The sequence below is a fragment of the Xyrauchen texanus genome, chromosome 31 (genome assembly GCF_025860055.1).
Source record: "Xyrauchen texanus isolate HMW12.3.18 chromosome 31, RBS_HiC_50CHRs, whole genome shotgun sequence".
Lineage (NCBI taxonomy): Eukaryota > Metazoa > Chordata > Actinopteri > Cypriniformes > Catostomidae > Xyrauchen > Xyrauchen texanus.
The window spans coordinates 6,132,396-6,145,470 of record NC_068306.1 but is presented as its reverse complement, the minus strand read 5'-3'; the positions used below and the strand labels follow the sequence as shown (position 1 = coordinate 6,145,470).

Genomic DNA, 13,075 nt, shown 5'->3' with positions numbered 1-13,075 from the left:
TACTGTTAAATTGTATAAATTATTTTAAACAGTGACAGCTCATATTATTAATGCAAATTCAATCTTCAGTGTGTGTGACTGATGGGACCTCCACAGAATGTCAGGATTCAGTGTGGAGCGGCAGAGATCAGTCCACACCACAGCAGCTGCTGGACAAACTCTCTGAACAGAGATCCAGAGACACACAGGACTCACAGCTCACTTTACTCTGTTCTACTGATGCTCAGGAGAGTGTTTGTGACAGTAATCAGGGTGATCAAACCTCCACAGAGTCTCTGACTTCTGTCTGTAACGCTGGAGAACAGCAGATGCTGCAGACACCAGTGAAGATTGAAGTGAAGCAGGAGGACATCAAAGAAGAAACCACAACAGAGGAACAACAGAGAGATGAAGATGATGATGAACAGCAGATGCTGCAGACACCAGTAAAGATGTGTTCAGTGAAGCTGTTGGACTGCAGGATCCTGATGGAGTTGAGAGGAGAAATTAAAGCAGAGTATGATGGTGAAACCACAGCAGAGGAACAACAGAGTGGTGATTTTGATGATTTTATTCCTTCAGGTATGTTTCTTTAAAGTTTCATATTTTCATGCAAAATGACTGTCATGTTTTAAGAATGAGGTTTCATCTCTCAAAAGTCACACTAAATGTTTGTTTGTTCTGTCATTGCATCAGGGTTCTTTTTTTACATTTGTACCTCTTGAATTGATTGATGTCAGTTTAATGTTTTCATTGTAGAGCTGATGGAAGTGCAAGAGGAACGTCAAGAACTGAATGAAGTGGAGGAGAAACTTCAGGATCAGAAACATCAAGATTTTACAATTGGAGAAAAATCTTTGAGTGGCTCAAACACTGAGAAGAATTTCTCATCATGTAAAAGCCAGCTCAATATACACATGAGAATTCATAAAGGAGAGCGACCTTACACGTGCCATCAGTGTGAAAAAAGTTTTGCATATGCAGGCCAACTCAAAGATCATCTCCTCTTGCACTCTGGAGAAAGACCATTTGAATGTGATATATGTGGTAAAACATTTGTTTTGAATTCAGTCTTAAAACAACATCTGAAACTGCACACAAATGAGAAGCCTTACCAGTGTTCTTTTTGTGGAAAGAGTTTTACACTCCTGTCCTATTTGAAAGAGCACCACAAAATACACACCGGCCTGAGAGCTCATGTGTGCTTTGAATGTGGGAAGACATTTATTAAATCCAGTGACTTGAAACAGCACCACAGAATTCACACTGGAGAAAAACCCTACAAGTGTTCACACTGTGAAAAAACTTTCACCCGGTCAGAAAACTTGAAAGCACACAAGAGAATCCACACTGGAGAGAAACCTTATAAGTGCTCACACTGTGAAAGGAGTTTCACTCAATCAAAAAACATGAAAACACACAAGAGAATCCATACTGGAGAGAAACCTTACAAGTGCTCACACTGTGAAAAGAGATTCACTCAGTCAAAATACCTGAAAATACATGAGGAAATTCATACTGGAGAGAAACCTTACAAGTGCTCACTCTGTGGAAAGAGTTTCAGTGTCTCAAAATACCTGAAAAAACACGAGAGAATTCATACTGGAGAGAAACCTTACAAGTGCTCACACTGTGGAAAGAGTTTCAGTGTGTCAAACAACCTGAAAACACATGAGAGAGTTCATACTGGAGAAAAACCTTACAAGTGTTCACTCTGTGGAAAGACTTTCACTCTTTTACACAACCTGAAAACACATGAGAGAATTCATAGTGGAGAAAAACCATACATGTGCTCGCACTGTGGAAAGACATTCACTTTGTTACAACAAATGAAAAAACACGAGAGAATCCATACTGGAGTGAAACCTTACAAGTGTTCACACTGTGGAAAGAGTTTTGCTCAGTCATACAACCTGAAAAAACACGAGAGAATTCATACTGAAGAAAAACCTTACAAGTGCTCACAGTGTGGAAAGACTTTCACTTTGGTACAACACTTAAAAAAACATGAGAGAATGCATACTGGAGAGAAACCTTACAAGTGCTCACAGTGTGGAAAGACTTTCACTTCAGTACACCACTTGAAAAAACACGAGAGAATTCATACTGGAGTGAAACCATACAAGTGCTCACAGTGTGGAAAGAGTTTCGCTGAATCATATAATCTGAAAAAGCATGAGAGAATCCATACTGGAGAGAAACCTTACAAGTGCTCATACTGTGAGAAGAGATTCACTCAGTCAGAAAACTTGAAAACACACAAGAGAATTCATTCTGGAGAAAAACCTTACAAGTGCTCACACTGTGGAAAGACTTTCACTTCGGTACAACACCTGAAAATACATGAGAGAATTCATACTGGAGAGAAACCTTACAAGTGCTCACTTTGTGGAAAGAGTTTCAGTGCATCAAAATACCTGAAAAAACACGAGAGAGTTCATACTGCTCATGTTGGAGGAGTTTCATCTTAGCAAGTCATGTAGTTACTCATATGAAAAAGTGTTTTCCAAAGTAATCACAGAGAGATGTCCATCTTCAGGTGCAATGCTTCAAATAAATTGTTGAAAATTCAAATAAACAGCTGTACAATGTCTTAATGCTTCAGTCTTGAAACTGACTGGTTTCCAACCTGCTCTGCCTTCCAAATGCAGCCTGTTTGTACTTGGGCTTGACCAGCCCTCACAGAGTGGACTGTCAATTCCTTTAGCTCTAAGACCTGCCTGGTCTTCTCCTGCTCGTCGCCTAAGCAGATGGCCTTTAGTGGCAGCTGTAAGGCACTTCTTCCAAACAACGCTACATCTGAAACAATGTGTCAAGCCCAGCCTCTTCGTGATTTAACCGTTGGCCTTGTTATCCATCTTTGCCACTGCTGCTGCAGTGATTTCACTCATTTTTAGTGGCCACATCAGATGACATTGCTAAACATAACTTCAAGCATTTAAAATAATTATTCAATAGCCAGTAATTTTTTTTATATATATAAAAATTGTTTCCTCAGTCTGACTTTGTGTCTTGTATCAAGAAATTGGCTTAATTGTAGTTTAAGTGGTCAGTAAAATAAAGGCAACCCCTTTGATGTTCACTGTCAAAAGTCAAAGCATTTTTTGTCATATGTAATGAGTACTATGGACCAGGTGCAATTAAATTCATACTTGGGTGCTTCTCGTGGAGCGGCAATGTAAAATGTGCAATATCCACAAACGGACAATGTAAACATACATACACAGACATCAAACTGAACTTATACTTCCACAATAAAGTAAATGCAATTCAAACATGCATAAAGTGAAATGTAATTTTCTGTGTTATACTCTCGCCAGTTCATTTGTGTCTGTGTAAGTGTGTGTTTGTGTTTTGAACTCTGGTTCCCCGTCTGAAGCGACACTAGGGGACTTTCTTAAAGGCCTCTGTTACCTCTGAACTTAAGAAAAGGCCAATGAGAATTTGGCAGACAGAATTTGTGCAGAGCGGTTGTGCGATCAGCGAGCTGAGATCACTACTGTTCCACTTGCCTTTTTAGAGTGTCTGCTGTTGGATCTATGGCGCATATCAGCGGCTTTCTCCTTCTCTGCACGGCAGTGCAGCTTTGCCCCTGGGCGCTTCGACAGCGCTTCTACAATAGAATATTTCTAAAAGAGTTTATTTTCTCTAAAAGAGCAATGCACAGCTGGCGTTGAACGTCCTTTTCAGGACGCTTCTTTGTAAAGATGCCCTTCCGCCCCTGTGTAGTTCCTGGATGTGGTCGATTTCTCTCTGCTCCCGACAGTCATAGACGCTGACTCGTGTGTCTGAGCCGCGATCACAGTGGCGGTGTTTGTGGATGGTTCATGTTCTAAATGCGAGAACTTAAACATGGCAACATTGTGGTTGCGGTTTTCCTTCTTGAAGAGAAACACCACTCCAGCCGCCTCCCGCATCGCTCCTTCTTCCCATGAGATTGAGGACGACCCGGCTAGCAATGGATGCGATTTGGGGATGGCAGCTGGCTATGTTTCACCGCCCCCCGAGCTGGATAATGAATTCGCTGATGCATCGGAGAGCGTTCCAGCGTCTGATGCGGAAGACTCGTCTGCCACCTTCGGATCAGCATTTCCAGTCTGAGGCTGATGCCCAGATGGCCGACATGCTTGCCCGGGCCGCTGTCAGTGTGGGGCTGGACTGGAACCCTCCGTCCTCCCCGCAGCCCTCACGGCTAGACAATTGGTTCCTCTGGTCCGGGCTCCGCTCACAGCCATGCCCCCCCCAAGGTCCCTTTCTTCCCAGAGGTGCATGATGAGCTGACGAGTTCATGGAGGGCACCTTTCACTGCCCCAACCGACTTCCTCACTCATCTGCTCTCACTACCCTCGACAGCGGGACGGCCTACGGTTACTCTGAGGTCCCCCAAGTGGACAAGAGCGGTTGCGATCCACCGGTGTCCAGAAAACACCACCACCTGGTGGGATCACCTGTTGCTCCCCTCCAAAGCCTGTAGAATGATGTCGTCACTGTCCGCCAAAGACTACAGTGCCTCCGCCCTGCGTACCATGGCCCTCCTGCAGGTTCACCAGGCCAAGGCACTCAAAGATCTGCACTTGGTTAGTCCTGACCCCGACGTGTTGCAGTAACTGCGCTCAGCAACCGTCCTCGCCCTATGGGCCACGAAGGTCACAGCGTGGACACTTGGGCAGGCAGTGGCCTCCCTCGCGGTCCAGTCACTTATGGCTGAACCTGGTCGAGATGCGGGAGGTAGATGGAGGCCATTTTCCACATCGGGCCTCCATCCAGTGCGGGCCATGCTCAATCTGCTTGCTGAGGACAGCTCCCAAACACCAGTCAGCCCAGCTCTCAGCCCCAGTGTCGATCGCACTGCAGGAAGCACATGCCCCCCGTCTCCCGAACTTCCTCGAGGACCCAGAAGGCTCCCAAACATTTCTGAGATGGATGACCCAGGGAACGAGACATTTGCTCCAGAGCTGATAAGCAGACCACTCTGTCCCCTGGTGGAGGGCTGAGAGGAGAATCCTTGTTTGACATTATTTCCTTTGCCTCACCCACTTTGGACTTCGGTACCCACTTTCTCAATAAAAGAGCAATTTCCTCATTTCCTGGGTCATCTGGCCCGCAAATGCCGTTCTCATGGTAACCCGGTACCACACTCTGGCAGTCTCAGCACCCGGACACGAACCTCTCGCCTCCGGACCCACGACTGCTGTCGGCTGGTTCTGACTCTTATTGTCACTACACAAGTGAAATGATGTGTGAAAAGCTTATTTCAATTTCAATTTCAATTTCAAAACACTTTATTTGTCACCAAGGGGCAATTAATAAGGCCACATAGAGTAACGTAAACATTATACATTATAACATCCTACATTAAATAAATAACACAGTGTACATGAAATACATATTAATGAATACCTAATATATATATTAAAAAATAATTAAATCAAGACATAATAAACAAGGGGGCTAGAGACGGTTGAGAATTTAAAAGCTGCACCGATTTGGGAACAAAGGATGCCTTCCTCCTTTGTGTCCTACAACATGGACAACGAAGCCGTCGCCGTGAAGGAAGCCACTCAAAAACAGAGAACATTACATGTGATGTGTCTCGCAAGATCCTTCCAGCCAACCTCAGCGTTTGCTGTTCACTTATAATAGAAAGAGCCCTAATAGGGAGTCCAATAATTTTTGAGCAGACTTTAACTGTGCGCTCCAGACTATTTCTATTTTGGAGGCGTATAGAATGAAACCAGCAGACGATGGAAAATGTAATGACACTTTCAATGTAGGAGTAGCAGAACATAGTGAGCAAGTTCTTACTAACTCCAAAGGAATTGAGCTTCCTTAAAAGATACTGCCGCTGCTGGCATTTCTTCAGTATCTCCTCTGTATTGGAAGTAAATTTGAACAGATTGTCAAAAATTGTCCCAAGGTACTTGTACTCCTTGACAATCTCTATAGGCTTCCCGTGAATAACAGTAGATGCTGCCATAGCCACCTGCCTCTGCTTATTAGAAAAGGTTACTACCATCTCTTTAGTCTTATTCAAGTTAAGCTCCAAACAGGAGATGTCACACCACTCAACAAATTCCTGAAGGGCTGGGCCATGATGCTGTGAAGGGCCTGAAAGCAGAGACAGTAAAACGGTATCATCGGCAAACTTAATCAGATGACAATTAGGTTGAGTAGATCTACATTCGTCGGTATACATAATGAAGAGCAGAGGTGAAAGAACACATCCCTGGGGAGAGCCAGTTGAAGTATATAGGAGGTCAGAAAAGATATTATTGACCAGCACTCTCTGAGACCTATTGGTTAAAAAATAAATTACCCAGAAAATCATTTGGTCCTCCAGATGAAAATGACTAATAAGTTTCTCAGCAAGAATATGTGGCTGTAGGGTATTAGGAAACTTAAGATGCTTATGAACAATGTCTGTGATAAACACCTTTGCATCATCAACCCCTCTACCTGTGCGATGGGCAAACTGAAGTGGATCCAACTGTGAAACAGTTACTTTAGTGATATAGTTTTTAATAATCCTCTCCATTGCCTTTATCACAAGAGAGGTGAGTGCAACAGGTCTCAGATCGTTTAAGGATTTTATGGAACAATTTTTTTGGTATCGGAATAACAGTGGAATGTTTCCACAGTTGAGGAATTACACCAATAGCCATAGATTTCTGAAATAAAGTCTGAAACACCCCCCCCAACTGCTCCGCACAGTATTTTAAGGTTCGGCCACAGATAGTATCCGGCCCAGGTGCAGATTTAACTTTGGTCTTTTTAAGAGCTTGCACCACCTCCTCCATACTTATAGTAAAGGCAGAGTCACCAGATTTTAAAGTAGAAATTATTGTTTCCACTTGAGTGGTATTGTCCGTCTCAAATCTGGTGTAGAAAGAATTGAGATCGTTGGGAAGAGATGTTAAACTACTTCCTACAACCTGAATGTGCCTACGAGCAGTGGGAGCAATATTAACTGCTGCCATATTCTTAAGACCCTGCCAGACTGTATGGAGGTTTCCTTGAGTAAATGTTTGCTCAATCTTGTTCTTATATTTCAGTTTAGCAGATTTAATAGCACGCTTGACCTCTATGTTAACCTCCTTTTTTTCATACTCAGTGCCGGTGTAGAAAACTCTCTTTTTCTTATTTAGAATTTCCTTGAGTTCCTTCGTTACCCAGGGCTTATTGTTCGGAAAGATGGTAACCTTCTTAGTAGGAATGATGTAATCCACACAGAAGGAGATATACGATGTTACTATATCCACTTGCTCGTTATGTGTGTGGTCCAGACATTGCAGCCATACACATATAAAATAAGAATAATGTGATTACCAAAGTTGTTTAAGCTGCTGTAGTGTATCGTTTCAATCTTAAATGTGTAGTAAAATAACATAAACATTGAAGATGCTTATTTTCTGTACGCATAGTTTATGATGGCTCTGGCAATGTAACATATTTTTATGGTGACTACCTACACATACTTCTAGTTCGTATGGCATAGAACGATTAAAAAACCCTTGATGTGATGTTTAATTATCTTTTTCAAATGTTAGATTTTTTTTTTTTTATCTCTAGTATCATATTTAATATGTATGAATTATATGTGAATATTCCCAACACTGACATTGCGATCTCTGTATGGGATATGCGATTTTTTTTAAAGCATATTTCTGAAATATCTAAAATACTTGTCTTTATTAAATTAAAAATGGATGCAGAAACACGTCTTATTTGGAGAAATTAAATAACAGGTACACTGAGTGTCTTTTAAATCGTGTTTTCGTTTTAAAGCCACAGAATTTAAATAATATCCACTTTATCAGCAACAGCGCATGAACGTGAATCCCGCGATATTTGACTTTAATCTCTAAGGTGTCTGAACCAGTACGAGAAGTGAGAATTGTCCGACTTTACAGCACTTATTTTACTCCTCACCTGACTGCAGCCGTCTGTTCTCGTCTACTTTCAAACCGAAGCGTTTGGCATCTCAAACGAGTCTATTAATACGGTGTAAGGAAAAGCGTCACAGCATCATAATAGAATGCGCATGCGCGACAACTTAGCGCGAGAGGGATCCCTTCTGAACGCGACACAGTAGACAGAAACTCACCGTGAGTTAGTATATAAAACACGAGATTAAACAAGAGCTGCTGACGGAGAACAGCTTACATTCAATAATTCGATAAGGTGGTTTAGGTATGTTATTAGTAAATAGAGTGTCAATGTTCAAAATGGGCAATAAGTGGCGGTAATGTACCAATGGGTTTGCGGACCGTCGTAGAACAGCAAGACGAAGAAGAGCTGCTGACGGTTTGAGCGCTTAAGTAATTATTTTATGTGTTTTACGTGAATGATGCATTTATGTTGTATGTAAATGAAGATCTATGTTGATATGTATTTTTCTGTATTTGGAGTTTAATGGCCACAAAGCTTATTATCTCCACATGAAGCATTATTTTGTGATGAACGCTTTAAAATATTCAGTTCCAGTAAAAACGAGCACCAATATGAGAATATCACGTTTAATGTCTGAAATGAGCTCTTTAAATACAGCGGCTGATTGTAAATTAGTTCACAGTAGATGATAATATATTGCATGATAATAAGCCTGTTATGATAGCTGATAATATTCCTGCAGTCAGGAAACCCAAACCAAACACATTCATTTTGATACCATTTCAGAATTTTCTTGTGTATAATCATATAATAATGTTTTTGAGTGTGATGAATGTCAGTCCATTATAATGAGGATGTTTTTGTGTTCAGATGTTCATCATGAGAGAGCAGGTGGATGTGAGCTGTTGTAAATCAGTAGGAACTGATCTGTCCATGCTGGATATTGGTGTGTGTTACAGTAATCAGGGTGATCAAACCTCCACAGAGTCTCTGACTTCTGTCTGTAATGCTGGAGAACAGCAGATGCTGCAGACACCAGTGAAGATTGAAGTGAAGCAGGAAGAGATAAAAAAAGAAAACACAGCAGAGGAACAACAGAGTGATGAAGATGATGATGAACAGCAGATGCTGCATATACCAGTGAAGATGTGTTCAGTGAAGCTGCTGGACTGCAGGAACCTGATGAAGATGAGAGTGAAGATTGAAGTGAAGCAGGAGGAGATAAAAGAAGAAACTGCAGCAGATGATCAAAAGAGTGAAGATTATTTTATTCCTGCAGGTATGTTTCTGTTTTTTTTTTTTTTTCATTTTGATGACAAATCAACTGTCATGTCAGAATCTATTACCAAATGATTTAATCACTCAAAAGTTGCACAATTTATTTTGCTGTTTTTATTTTTAGAAGTGCAAATTTTTTTTTATAAAAGGTAAATCTGCTTTCACTGTCCTGTGAAAAATACATGATCACATACACTGATTAGCCACAACATTAAAACCACTGACAGGTGAAGTGAATAACATTGATTATATTGTTATAGTGGCAGCTTTCAAAGAGTGGGATATAGGCAAATGCTTGAAGATGTAGCCAAATCAGAGTAGCCAAACGTCAGTGCAGGGACAAGATTGAAGGACAGTTCAACACCACCGACTCTATAAGCATGTGGCAGGGAATTAATATCATCACAGACTTCAAAGAGAATAAAAACTCCACTGTGAACACCGCTGCCTCTCTCCTGGATGAGCTTAATACTTTTTATGCTCGTTTCGAGGGAAATAGCACCGCCCTCACGGAGAGAGTTCTCATGGCCGAAGCTACAGAGTTTAGTTCACTCTCCGTTTCTGTAGCGGAATCCAATCCTTCTGACAGTTGAACATCCGTAAAGCCACGGGTCCAGAATGCATTCCGGGCCACGTCATCGGAGCGTCATCGAACCATCTGGCTGGTGTTTTTACGGATATTTTCAACCTTTCTCTCTCCCTAGCTTTGGTCCTCACGTGTTTTGAAACATCCACCGTTGTGCCTGTACCAAAGCAACTCAAAATCACTTGCTTAAATGACTGGCGTCCTGTTGCTCTGACCTCCATCATCAGCAAATGCTTTGAGAGGCTAATCAGAGATTACATTCCACTGATGATGCATTGCACATACACTACACACTGCACTCTCCCAACTGGAAAAAAGGAACACATATGTGCGAATGCTGTTTGTAGACTACAGCTCAGCATTCAACACCATAGTGCCCTCCAAGCTTGATGTGAAACTCTGGGGTTAAACAGCTTGCTGTGCGGCTGGATCCTGGAATTTCTGTCAAGCAGACGTCAGGTGGTTTGAATGGGCAGCAACATCACATCACTGACCCTCAACACTGGAGCCCCACAGGGCTGTGTTCTCAGTCCACTCCTGTATTCCCTTTACACACATAACTGTGTGGCAACATATAGCTCCAATACATCATTAAGTTTGCTGATGATACAATGGTGGTAGGTCTGATAACTGACAATGATGAAACAGCCTAGAGAGAGGAGGTGCACACTCTGACATGTTGGTGTCAAGAGCACAACCTCTCCCTCAAGGTCAGTAAGACCAAGGAGCTTATGCTGGATTTCCGGAGAAAAGACAGAGAACACAGCCCCACCACCATCAATGGAACACAGACGAAGAGTGTCCGCATCTTCAAGCTCCTCTGTGTCTGCATCACTTAGGAACTCACATGGTCTGTCAACACTGATGCCGTTGTGAAGGCTCACCAGCACCTCTTCCTGAAATGGCTGAGGAAGTTTGGAATGAACCACCACATCCTCACACTGTTCTACACCAGCACTGTAAAGCCGAGGCCAAAAGTATTGGCAATGCCATACATTTTGTGTTTTGCAAAGTTTGCGGATTCACTATTTGTTGATTATTTTTTCACGTTTCTATTGTATACTGGAAAACAATAAGCATTTCATGAGTTTTAAAGGCTTTTATTGGCAAAAACATTAAAGATATGCAAAGAGTCAATATTTACAGTGTTATTGTTCTTCATAACCTCTGCAATTCACTCTGGCATGCTGGATATCAGCTTCTGGGCCAAATCCTGATTGATGGCGATCCATTCTTGCCTTATTAGAACTCTGAGTTGATCACAATTGGTAGGCTTCTTGTCCACTCGCCTTTTGAGGATTGACCACAGGTTCGCTATGGGATTATGATCCAGGGAGTTGCCTGGCCACGGATCCAACATTTTATTGTAAGGATCTCTGAGCCACTTAATTATCACTCTTGCCTTGTGACATGGTGCTCCATCATGCTGGAAAATGCACGGATCATCACCAGATTGCTCCTGGATCATTGGGAGAAGTTGCTCTTGCAGGATGATTTGATACCATTCTTTATTCATGGCAGTATTTTTGGGCAGAATTGTGAGGGAGCCCACTCCCTTGGATGAAAAGCAACCCCACACATGGATGGTCTCAGGATGTTTCACTGTTGGGATGACACAGGACTCATGGTAGCGTTCACCTTTTCTTCTCCAGACTATCGATTTTCCAGATGTCCTAAACAGTCGAAAGGGAGCTTCATCAGAGAAAATTACTTTGGACCAGTCTTCTGCTGTCCAATCCTTGTACTTCCTGCAGAATTTCAGTCTGTTCTTGATGTTTGTCTTGGAGAGAAGTGGCTTCTTTGCTGCCCTTCTTGACACCAGGCCATTGTCCAAAAGTCTTCGCCTCACTGTGCGTGCAGATGCACACACCCCAACCTGCTACCAATATTGAGCAAGCTCTGCACTGGTGGTGACACAATTCCGTAGCTGACTCCTCAGGAGGAGACGGTCCTGGCGCTTACAGCAGTTGAACCTCTCTCCTTGAAGTTCTTGATGATCTGGTAAATGGTTCTTTCAGGTGCAATATTCTTTGCAGCAATTTCCTTGCATGTGAGGCCATTTTGATGCAAAGCTCCCGAGGTAAACATTGCAAACAAGAACACATTGATTGGAAGCACTTCTTCCTTCTTTTTTACAGCAATCTGTCTGCTCTTATAATCTTATAAGTGATTTCACTTGACTTGTACTCGTTCACAGTTTCCCAGGTGCTGCTGATATGATTAGTGAAATGATGTTAGCTGGTCATTTTGTGCCAGGGCCAAAAAACAGTGAAATTTGGGTTCTTGTGATAAAGCTTTTTGCAATTATTTAAAATGCATCTGATCACACTGCACAATAATCTAGAAACAATGTGAATCAACACCACAACAACTGAAGCAGAAAACTTTGCAAAACACAAAATTTATGTCACTGCCAATACTTTTGACCATGGCTGTAGAGAGCATCCTGACTGGCTGCATCACTGTCTGGTACAGCAACCGCACCGCCCTCAACCGCAAAGCCCTGCAAATTGTGGTGCGAACTTCCAGTCACATCATTGGAGGTTAGATTCCCTCACTCCAGGACATCTACTGTATACCAGGCGGTGTGTGAAAAGCTCGGAGGATCATCAGAGACTCTAGCCATGGGCTGCTCTCTCTGCTACTATCAGGCAGGCAGTATCGCAGCATCAGGACCCTCACCAGCTGACTTCATAACAGCTTCTTTCCCAAGCATTCAGACTTTTGAACTCTTGATCACTCACGATACGTATATCAGCACTTTATTAGTGCATTAAACTTTATTAGCCTCAGTCTGGACTCATATTTTATACTTCTCTTAACACAGTGGCAACTGACTATCAACTGACAGCTGAAAGTCAGTACAACACTATATTTATTTCCACTGATTACATATGGGGTGGGGGGGTAATGCTGTACACAGTCTTCTATTTTGTGTATATTGTATATTATTAGGTGTATATTGTGTAAACTGCATTATGTGTAAAACAGATGTTGTAATGTAATTATCATACTGCTTGGAACTGCACCCTAGACTTTCATCCACTGTTGCACTTGTGTATATGGTTGAGTGACAAAGGGATTTGGTTTTATTATATTAGGCAGCAAGTGAACAGTCAGTTCTTAAATTTAATCTGTTGTAAGCAGGAAAAATGGGCAAGCTTAAGGATCTGAGTGATTTTGACCAGGGCCAAATTGTGATGGCTAGACGACTGGGTCAGATCATCTCCAAAATGGCAGGTCTTATGGGGTTCTGGTGTGCAGTGGTTATTACCTACCAAAAGTAGTCCAAGGAGGGACAAACAGTGAACCGGCGACAAGGTCATGGACACCCACAGCTCA

The 13,075-nt window shown here is 42.2% G+C and overlaps 1 protein-coding gene across 2 annotated transcripts in view; it reads left to right on the top strand.

The window, feature by feature from the left end:
- LOC127625253 (zinc finger protein 160-like) overlaps window positions 1-13,075 on the top strand; it is a 124,017-nt gene that overhangs the window by 105,858 nt on the left and 5,084 nt on the right. Inside the window, exon 10 of one of the 2 annotated variants that reach the window (XM_052100425.1) lies at window positions 1,004-3,036. The exons of the other annotated variant lie outside the window; for it this stretch is intronic. Coding sequence (XP_051956385.1) covers window positions 1,004-2,450 — 1,447 coding nt within the window. The 3' untranslated portion in view covers window positions 2,451-3,036. Of the gene's footprint in view, window positions 1-1,003; window positions 3,037-13,075 lie in introns of those variants that run through there. 2 annotated transcript variants of the gene reach the window in all.